The following is an 11,764-nucleotide window of genomic DNA, read 5'->3' as shown; positions in this document are numbered from 1 at the left end:
TTAGATCCGTCAATTGGAAAGTAGAATATATGGAATGTCTCAATATTTTTGAACAGTCCTTTTAGTACTCGATGCGTCCACAGTATGATATTATGCGCAAAACAGTTTTGCTGTCAAATCGACTTTACTTTGAAAATGATTCAAAAAAATTCTAGAGACTCTGAACAAAAATTCAAAGTACATTAAAATTGATTCCAAGTCAACGGAATATGGTTTGTTAAAGGGTATATAACACAAAGCGTCATTTAACGCATTTTGAAAAATAAGTATAAAAATCAAAGTGAGTAATTTTCAAAGAAAGTTTTTTTTACGGCCGGTAATAATAGAAGAAATTTAGTCAACAACAATTAACAGAGGGTTATTTAAAATCATGATTAACTAACTGTCTTTTCACAGATAGTATTTAAAAGGTAAGAACAACGATGATCATTCCATTGACCATTGAGACACACAGCAACACAGTCCTCGTCGAGGTAGTTGTCGGGTTGCCCCCATTTTGCCATCCAGTTGGAGAATACCACATTTTCTTTGTTTGTCCACTGGAAATTACCCTCCTTAACTTGGTCACTGGCCCCGATCCACGCATCACAACAAAACCTATGGCTGCAAGTTTCTGTAAATATTAAAGATATATAACATTGTTTCAACATTTGACCGTATTGTTTGGTTCGCAAGATGTAAACCTCTAATTAATATAAACATATATTACTTTAGTCCGTTAAAGGTAAAGAGGAGTTTTTAAATGTTTTTGACAGTCGTAATTATCTAATAAAATATAAAAATCAATGAACATACTGTGTGATCATGATTTGTAAAATTAATCTTTGATTTTTTGTTTTTGTTCTTTTAATGACGATTGAAAAAATGTATATGCTACAATTAAATGTAACACTAACGAAGCTTACTGGAGCTATTCAATGCTGGTTGTAATGTTTCTTTTATCCATTTGTTTTCATCCATTGTGTCTATTTGAACAAGGTATGCACCGATGCTGGCACAGCTTTCCTGTCAACAATGCAAAACGTTTCACTTTGTTCTCTATGACTGTGTCTTTCTTTTTTTCTATCATTCTTTAGTATATTTTTAAACAAATAAGAAAATGTGTTTATATATATATAAAATCCAAAATGGGTAAAGTTAATCCACACAAGTAATAAATAACAAAAAATAACAGAAAGCCGATTCAAAACTCTACCGGTTTCATTATAATCTTTTCCTTTCTTTCTGTTATTTTTTATTTTATATATATATATATATATATATATATATATATATATATATATATATATATATATATATATATATATATATATATATATATATATAATAAAGGAATATTATGATGATTAATAATTAATATTTTTTAATTCTCCATACCTCTTAATTCGGTATGTTAAAGTAGTTAAAGGGACTTGGGCCCGATTTGACTTAAACTTTTCAATTTTTATTTTTCCATTTTCAATGTTTATACTGATTAATAAAGACGTTTTTAATCTAAAAATTTGAAAGTCAAATATCAATTCTTTGTTATGTAAATAAAGCTCGAATTTTGTCATTTTTTACATATGTGTTGTATTGGTGTAAGTTTTAATCAAATGTATCTTTCTTTTGTTGATACTAGTATTTACCAAGATATTGAGTTATTTTAATTTTTTTTTACATATCATTTTGTCTAAGAAATGGTAATTCTCTACATATCATTTTTTGTATACAACTATAAGACGCAAGCTTTGTTTACATAACAACCAATTCTTACGTCTGTATCTCGCTTGTAACTTTAACATTCAATATCTTGGTCAATTATTTAAAATGCTCCAGTAAACAATTTTATACATAAAAAATAAATAAATAATTTTGATCCCTATTCGTGTCCAAGTGCATTTAAAGAATAAGGAATCATTTTTTGAGTATTATGAGAGGATACTTTTGATCGGGGCGTGGTCAAGTCTAATAAAGCCCGAAGGGTTTTATGATAGATTCGACCGTGCTCCGACCGAAGTTATCACCTCATAATGCTAGTATTCAAAGAACGATTCCGTATTACTTATATTTATATCATTATTTCCAATTTCTGCACTTTCAAAACAATATTTTTAAAGCAGTATTTTTTCATGTAGCATATGCTATGTATTACCACGCAGTGTAGCCAATACCGTTTTCGATTATGCTATAAGACATGCTATGCCGTTCTGTCACCTTTCAGTTACCTTTCAGCTACCTTTCAGTTATTGTAGCGTTTTGCAGCAATGTTGGTTTGGTAACAATATAACTCATTTTACGTTAAATAATTTCAAATTCTATAAAATTGTATATGTATATATAAAACTGGTGTCATTGCACACTTAAAAAACCTTACTCCTTACGTATAACCATAACTTAATTGTTACCTTTGCGTCTGCCCATGTGATTTTCAAGTCCAAGTACGTATAACAATGAGTGTTGTAAAGATGCCATCCCAAACCGCAAACTGTAAGTGATAATGATTATAACTAAACATGATATAAGAATGAAATACGTTTTCAACATTTTAACGATAATATGCCACGTACATTAGGGAAAGAAAATCAAGATTTTTTCACACAAAAGTTGTAAGGCTGTATGGTCCAATTGATTCTATGACTAAATTTATTGGATTTCTTATATTCTTATTATTACATTTTTTTTCAAAAACATAACGGAACTAAAGAAAGACTATACATTCGTGTAAGTCTATATACAGGGATACAAAAAATTGAAGGCATGATTAAAGTTTAAGTTTGTTCGATCCGATATTATTCTGCGTTTGGTTTTTGGTCACGTGATACGGATCATATTGGACGCTCATTTCTTTGATTCTGTGACAATTTTTTCTGTATTTCAAAAATTCCGAAACATTCTTTAACATGGGTATGAGTAAAGCTTGTTCCTAGTGATTGTATATATGTTAACATTCTGATTGTTTTGATGATTTCGACTAAATACTGTATATTTATATTGACTCTCCGGTGATTACGCAGTGAGCGATGATCACCTTTATATACCTGTGTTTATACCTGTGTCCGACACTCGTCATGGCTGAGCAACCTCCTGACAGAACAATCAAACCGTTATACCTGAAGGACTCTGATCTACAGTGTTTTGGCGCTAATCGGGTAACGGACCTTATACTAATGAAGCGTGTAATTGAAGTGAATGGGAATTCCTTACACTGCTTGCAATAAGAAAGGAATCTCTTGCGTGTGTATGTAAAAGACCAAGACAGCAGAAAAAACTATACAAAACATATCTTTAATTTTTTTAGATACAAATCTTAACAGTTCAGACAATCACAATGTAAATACTCTGACAGTTTTGCCTTTGTAGGCCACCGTTATCTGCCGATGAATCGGTCATCGTAAAGCTTCTTGATATGTTAGGAGCTAAGTTGAAAAGCAAAATACTGTATGAAAAAATAAGACAGCCGGTTACAAGCAAAAAGCATAATATGGAAATAGATTTCATACGCTGTCTGTTATTTTACTAAGGTCTACCTAAAATTCAGCGAAAATTAGCTGAGATAGAGGGTATGCCAGGAACATCTGTAAAAAAGAATCCCGTTGTAAAGTTTGCAAAAAACCCGGTCACAAACCAGGCAACCCAAGTTGCACTTTCTTTCAAATCAAAAAAATTATCGCTCTCAATGTAACAAGTTAAAAACAAATTTTCTTTACAAAATAAAAAAAAATCAAACACCTAGAAACTGATCTGGATTCTATTTATGATAAACAATCTAAAAGAGCACATATTAGATCCACTGAAAAATGGGTAGAAAAGGGAAACACCTTTATAATTTTTTAATTTAGAAAAGCATCATCAGTCATCAAACGTAATGCCGGGCAGTGAGAAATAATACGGTTAACTTTAACAGAAAACTGCTAGATGCTGAAAATACGGCAAAGGTTTGAGGTAAGGTCCGGCTATGAATAAGATGGAATCCGTCTAACATTCAAAGCGTTTTCCATGTACGCCTTTGATACTCCTAAGTACGGCTACATTTTAACCGAAATACGTTTAAGTTCACCCTGAGTTCAGCCGGAAAACGGCCAACATTTTCGTACGGAGACTAAACTTTTAACTTCAAACAATGAAAAAATTCATAATACAAATGGAATTATGGAGAAAGTGTTTACGCTTAGCAGAGCTTATTTAAGGAGTAAGGAATCATTCTTTTAGTATTATGAGGTGGTAATAAGAAATTTTCGACGTTCGAAGAATGTATGGAAGCTTTAAATAGTATATTAATGATAGATAAATATAAAAGATTATTATGTAGCAGAGTTTAGTTGCGCAGCACTGTTAAGTTCTACTTTGTGGTCGCGCCGACCAGAAAGTACGGAAAATGTTAAATGTGACATCACACAAAACAACAAGTCATCAAAAATGCTCAAAAATAAAATTGTTCCCGATTGTTACATGTAGAAGACATTAAACTACATTAAAAACTACCTCTGCGTGTAACTTTGTAGTCAAATAAGTACAACAACGATAAATATAAACAACTGACTGATCGCGATGCACTTGTCGAAGTGACTTCATACTGTAAATTCTGACGCGTATTATGTGTAAAGAGAGGCAGATCAATCAACTTTTTAACATGGGAAAATGCATTTCATAAATGAAAGGAGCATAATCTTAATACAATTATTACACCAGTAAATCCTATTCATTATGCTTGGTTTGACCCAGCATGCGATTATTTTTTGGAGCGTGTATTATTTTTTTTCTAGAGTGTTTAATGTACAAGTTCGACGTGTTTGCCATCGGGAAGCCTATCTAAATCCACTTTTTACAAGGGCATACACTTAACAGATCATTACAATCTTTTGGGTATAAATTAAGGGAATATTTAGTTTATTAAAAAGTGCTGCTGCGTCGAAAAATCTATAGAATGAATTAATAAATACGTAAAATATTAAGCCAAGTCAAATACGTATATACATTTCAACAAGAGTTCATTTCTTTGATATTTATTCTAATAAAAGATGAACTCTGTACGAAGCAACAGCACTTTTCAGAATCTACTAAATAAGTAGAATTTAATTATCATTTAAATTCTTAATTCAAATAAGGGTATGCCTGTGCAAAATTGAAATTTGTTTATGACCTCCGTTTGGTAGAATTATCAACACATATCACGTGATGGCAATTCAGGGGACCACACTTCGTGTCATACAAAGTAGCATTTACTATATAGTTTGTTTTAATACATGTATTCATTTAACACGAATAAATCTTTATTTTTATCTTTAAAAAATATATATTGTTTATATTTTCATATCACAAAATGTTTTATCAATTATTCAGTTCTGTTTAACAATTCCTTAACATACCATTCAAACTTTCATAAAGCTCCCATCCAATATCCACATGATCTCTGTTAAAACTTGTCTCGTTGAGAAGACTTTTCAGAAGATGACAAGTTTTTGACCCACTGTTATACAGAAATCCAGCACAAAATTTACAGCTTCCAGCACACTCCAACAAACTCAGGTCATTCTTTGTGTAGATGTAGTTATCATCACCAGTAATCGGCAGCAGATCTTTGAATTTATCATTTTTCTCAAAATACAAATTCACATTAAGCGAAATGATATCACCAATGAAAAAGAAAGACATAAAAACAGCGAAGCGTCCGGAAAAGACCCCTAACATAATGATAATAAAAAGAAATGTCCCGTTTCTGTGATGAAAGACTACTAATCTACATATATGATGACAATCTTCTTGCTGCGCATCTACAATAGTTTGTGGTTAAACCATTTATATAGCCGTTGACACTCCTAATCAATAAAGGCTGGATTTTCGATATTCGTGGTGGAGTACGAATCTCGTTACTGCTACTATAGTAGCATAATTTTGCCTTATACATGTCAATTTGCAAAAGAAGTTTTTCAACATGCAGAATAAGTGTGTTTACATTTAAGATAACTAAGTTGACGTGCAAAATAATGATCATTAAGAGAATCTGTTCTTCTGATACTTTTTTCTTTAAGAAGAGAGCAAGATATTAAAATACCATCTGTGTAGTCAAGGCTATAAAACCCAAACAGTGCAATCTGCAATTGATGAGATTTTCACAAATGATTAGAAAACACTTTTGCAATACAAAGAGAAAACAGACAAAAGGAGGGCTCCACTTGGCATTATCTATCACCACATCCTAAAGAACCTGAACAGAATAATAAAAATAATTTGCTCATTCTTTACACTATCAAAAGAATGGCTAACCTTTTCCAGGATCCACTAATGGCTGCATTTAAACGCCCAAAGAGAGAGAGAGAGAGAGCACTTCATAACTTAAAAAATGTGTGTTGGTTATTAAGAAGGAAATTACAAAAATTTTTTATCAAATAGTTTCTAGCTGTGAAATAACAAACTTTTGTAGACATTCTTATATGACATCAAAATCTATATCAAATATTGATAATGGATATCACATAGAGAACAAGTGGCAAACAACATGTTTCAAGTGGAATAAAAAGCGTTCATCCATTACAATTTGCCGACCAATTCCCCATTCACTGGAAAAAACTTTTCCCTTTTTGTGAATAAAAATGATAAATAAAACATATACATCTCTCTAAAAGTTAGTTATTAATTGCTCATATTTCTAATCGTTTTGTGCATTATCATTGTTCATTCATGAATCATTGATTTGATGTTTATGTTTGATAAAATCGTCCTCTGGGAGTCTATTAGCACTATTCTGCTTTTTTTTGACATCCAGAAAAACAAGACAGCATTATGAAGCCGCCAATAAAATCGTAAGTTCAGTTCATTAAAATATATTTGCTCTTCATAAAATAATAAAACACTATTCAGGTATTTTTGGTCCACAAAATAGAACGATATTTAGAGAGTGAACAATGGTGGCCAGCAATGTAAATCCCCCAGTATTTGAAAGAGGTGTATCATTTGTCATATACATTTTTAATGTTAATGTACAATAATACATGACAAACTAAAGCATTTCAAATGAAACCATCCTTAAGGTATATGTATTTAAAAGACCCTGACACGATTTGTGATGAACATTTTAGTTTTATTTTTTTTTTTTTATGCATAGAATGGTTTACTTGTGCATTTTGAATGATTGACCAAAATTTGAATATTAGAAATCAAGTTCGAGTGAGAAACAAAATTAAGAATGCATTTTTATGTAAACAAAGCTCGGTTCTTATATTTGTTTACAAATAATGTAAAGTAAAGAAATTACCAGTTATTTGACCAATTGACTACTGTCAAAGAAGAGAAATTGATTCATTGTGTTTATTATATAATATTAACAACAAAAAAGCACCATTTAATTGAAACGCATACTAATATAACAAATATGTAAACAATGACAAAACAGATAATTTGAAACTCTGTATCTTGCAAGCAACTCAATATTTGACTTCATGCATCATTGATTCGATGTTTATGTTTGATAAAATCGTCCTTTGGGAGTTTATGAGCACTGTTCTGCTTTTTTTGTTTGATATCAAGAAAAACAAGCCGGCATTATGAAGCAACCAATAAACTCACAAGTTCAGTTCATTAAAATATATTTGCTCTTCATAAAATAATAAAAACACTATTAAGGTATTTTTGGTCCACAAAATAGAACGATAATTAGAGAGTTAACAATGGTGGCCAGCAATGTAAATCCCCCAGTATTTGAAAGAGGTGTATCATTTGTCATATACATTTTTAATGTTAACGTACAATAATACATTACAAACTAAAACTTGTCAAATGAAACCATCCATAAGGTAAATGTATTTAAAGGGACCCTGACACGATTTGAGATGAACATTTTAGTTTTATTTTTTTTATGCATAAAATGGTTTACTTGTGCATTTTGAATGATTGACCAAAATTTGAATATTAGAAATCAAGTAACAAGTAAGATACAAAATTAAGAATGCATTTTTTATGTAAACAAAGCTCGATTCTTATATTTGTTTACAAATAATGTAAAGTAAAGAAATTAGCAGTTATTTGACAAATTGACAAATTGTCAAAGAAGAAGAATTAATTCATTGTGTTTATTATATAATATTATCAACAAAAAAGCACCATTTAATTGAAACGCATACTAATATAACAGATTTGTAAACAATGACAAAACAGAGAATTTTAAACTCTGTATCTTGCAAACAACTTACTATTCGCGTTCAAATTTTGAAGACGCATTAACAGTACCCATATTAATCATTCTATAGACATAAAACAATAGCAAACTTACATTTGAAAATTAGGAGCTCAAATCATATTTAAGTCCCTTTAAATTAGTTCGAGCATTGCACTACGTCACAATCCGGTAGTATGCTTAGCTTCACCATCAATTTGCGACTTACATCTCCGTAAAGGTGATAACTAGTAAGTCGAAGATCGCAAAAGTGAATGTGAATATAGCAAATTAAATTCTTTCATAATTTTGAGTAGGGATTTGTTTTGTATTAAGTATTATATCGGTAGCTTACTGATCCATACACCTTCGTATTATTAACATTTACATAATAAATTAATAAACATTGCATCAAAATCCTTATAATAGGACGTAAGGAATTAAAATGCTGTAAATTGCCTAATATCACACTGTTCCCCAATGCATAGTTTACCCAGCACGATTAAAAATAACTATCAGGCCTATGATTATATGTCTCTGTTTTGATTGAAAAGTGGGTACCCACCCTATCCTTTAATGTTCCTTTTTATTCGTTTACTAAAACCATTTAGATTTTAAAGACATACGCTTTTCGGTATTGAATTAATCATGAATTAATTAATGTTTAAAAGGTCTCCAACATTATCGATGGATCTAAGCAGAAAACTGAAACAAAATATGTTTTTACAGAACCATTTCCATAAGGACTACTGAATTTTGAGATTATAGCGGTAAAATATTGACATTGGATCGCATTTTCATGCATTGTATTCTAATATGTAAAGCCGGCAAAGCGTACATAATTACAAAAGTTTGCACAAAAAACATTAGTTGGTATGGTTTAGACCAATGTTTATACTCTATTTTGAGTGTCCAGTTCTAATTTCTACAAAATTGATAATTTTTTTCAGAAAAATAACGGGCGTCTTGAAAATTTTATTTTCAATAGTTTTCGCAAGGGGTACACATTTAATTTTTAATATAACAAATATTTATAATGCAAATGGATACATAAAAGAACCGGACATCAGACAGTGCCAACGTAAGTCCTCTCCCCAAGGATCAAAGTTACATCTTATAAATCAAGTATATCTAAGTTATAGAAGTATAACAGTATAATAAGTACATATAATAAAAATACACTCATAATATAATATAAAACAGGATATTGCAACATTAATGAAATTGGAATAAATGGGGGGGGGGGGGGAGAAATTCGGAGCAATGTGAGTACTGAAAGACCAGTATTGAAAGTTTTAATTAGTAACTGTCCACATTTTTTTCGGCTTGCTTAAAAAGTGTCACATGTCTAGCAATTTATTCAAAAATATTAAAAATGCACATTGGGATATTTGCATTTAAACACTGTAATTGATTTTTTGATATTAATATGTTATAAACTCATGAGATGTAGATATGAGGAAGGGGGTGTTACCCTGCAGCTACCCCTTGTATTGGCCAAATATAAGTAACCCAATAAACCAAAGCTATATTCAGTCAATGCCCAAATATACCTCGTGTGATAATATGTCGTTTTAATGCATTTTTACGTCATATTTTTGCCTCGTTTACGCCGTGGCGTCATGGTTTCAACTGGAGATTTAAAGTGAAATCTGTCGAAAATAGCTCGTTTGTGGCGTAAATTGTGATGCAAAATTTCATGTTAAACACAACATATAGTAACGTTCTTGAGATGTAGGCGATATTTGAGCTTGGGTTAAAAATGTTTGTACCGGTGAATCCATAGATTTAAATATTATCAAATGATTTCAAAATGTTGAAAAGCACGAAGATAACCTGACCTTATTTTACATATGTTATTAGATAATTGTTATGTGCAGTCGGTGCCACCAATTTATTAAGCTCTTGTATACATTGTTTGCACTAAAACATTAATCAAATTTCTCTACCTACCTTTTCAGGTTTTAAAATACACAATCACAAGAGTTTTCTGACTATTACTGAATGTTGAAAAAATTTAAATATTTCCCTTTATAAATTATACATAAATATGCAACTTTTTTTTATGTTAATCCAATTTATGTTTACATTTTTTTTTCTTATAATGCTTTTTATTTTTCATTGCATAATGTAAGTAAAGGTAAGCTTTATCTTGCAGATAGTTTAAACAAACACAATAAAGGTATATTGTTTATTGTATCATAGTGGTAAAAAACTGAAACAAGATACAAAATATGAATTACTCATAAATTCTACAAATCATTAACAATGTACATAAAGGCAACAAAAACGTGACACTATGAAATCTGAATATTAAATAAGCTTATGATAAAGAGATTCAAATTTAATATAAGATCCAAAAAATGAAGTTTTGATACAAATGGGTTTCCAAAGAAAATTGTGACAAACGTACGTTTCTCTGAACATGATTATTATGATAGTAAAGGTATTCCATACTTTTTAGAGAAAATAGTTTGTTTTCTTAATATTGCAAATATAAATATATCAAACAGAACAGGTACATATGAACGAATATTCGCGAAAGAATTAAATCAAAATACAGGTTAACTTACAGTGGGTGGCAGCATAAGACTTAAAATGACTGGAGGGTGAATGTCCTTGTGTGGGTCACACAAGGAATCAACAGAAAGTGGAAAATTAAAACTCTAAATTAAAAATGAAAGATAACTCTAGATAATGAAAGGAGGGAACACTATTTGATTAAGAGAGATAACTCTTTGAAAACGTTGAACTTTAGAAAACAAATTATACAAAAATGTTGACAGACATTTCTCTTTTTTGCAATGTTTTGAAGGAAGAGACACAAATATTTTTTAAGAGTGCTGGATAGTCGTGACCATTTTCAGACTATATTAACCTTCTTTAAACAAAGAGCTCTGTACATAGGAAACTGTTTAAATTCTAAAGATAAAGTATTTGGATTTTTCAAATTAAATTATAGTAAATGGCAAAATATCATCGTTTAAAAGTGAAAAGCAGGTCTACATGTAATAGTTAATTTGTTGACCCTCCAGGATGTTTATTTTCCATTTCATGAAGTAATTAGCTATTATCCTTCATAGATAATATGAGTTTTGCAATAATTAGTTCTGATACTCTCCCTTATATACATTCAAGTCAATACAAACATTGTAAGTATTAATACTGAAGTGTTAAAATAGAAAGAAAATAAACTAATCTTTTAACATATATGTATAATTAATATACATCAAGTGTACATCATATAAAAATTCATATTGCTCGTGTGACTAAAAAGGAATACAATTAGATAAACAAAAAGGGAAGTAAAATCATTATACACTATACATTGACATAAACAGTGCGTGATCCTCCATAAACAGAGTTATGATATCAATCCAAGTAGTCCACCTTTTGTAAGCAATGGAACAAAGACGAATGGCATACGTACGACCAATATTCATACTTATTGGTTTTCTTGTGATTCTCACTGGAGCACAGCCCATCTACAATCCTCAGAACGAGTGGTCTAAGTGTGACAATAATCACCAGATTATCAGAGAGATCAGGAGGGACCTCAATGAACTGACACACATAGTCACACAGTTACAGAAAAAGGAACTAGGACTGGGTGAGTATATTTGTCAGAAATGT

The 11,764-nt window shown here is 30.6% G+C and overlaps 1 protein-coding gene and 1 long non-coding RNA gene across 2 annotated transcripts in view; one reads left to right on the top strand and one right to left on the bottom strand.

Moving 5' to 3' along the window:
* Window positions 1–288: 288 nt before the first annotated feature.
* On the bottom strand, window positions 289–5,755 carry LOC105323041 (uncharacterized). Its single transcript, XR_010712611.1, has 4 exons — window positions 5,349–5,755; window positions 2,388–2,467; window positions 906–1,005; window positions 289–613 (listed from the first exon to the last, which is right to left on the bottom strand). It is a non-coding gene; the product is annotated as an uncharacterized lncRNA (long non-coding RNA).
* Window positions 5,756–11,507: 5,752 nt separating this feature from the next.
* The window catches only part of LOC117681968 (uncharacterized), a 76,789-nt gene continuing 76,532 nt past the window's right edge, over window positions 11,508–11,764 (top strand). The window contains exon 1 of the mRNA XM_066080838.1: window positions 11,508–11,741. Within this exon, the coding sequence (XP_065936910.1) occupies window positions 11,534–11,741 (208 nt within the window). The 5' untranslated portion in view covers window positions 11,508–11,533. The remainder of the gene's footprint in view (window positions 11,742–11,764) is intronic.

Source organism: Magallana gigas, chromosome 4, assembly GCF_963853765.1.
Source record: "Magallana gigas chromosome 4, xbMagGiga1.1, whole genome shotgun sequence".
In the NCBI taxonomy this organism is placed as follows: domain Eukaryota; kingdom Metazoa; phylum Mollusca; class Bivalvia; order Ostreida; family Ostreidae; genus Magallana; species Magallana gigas.
The sequence above is the reverse complement of the archived record's forward strand: the minus strand, read 5'-3'. Positions and strand labels throughout refer to the sequence as shown.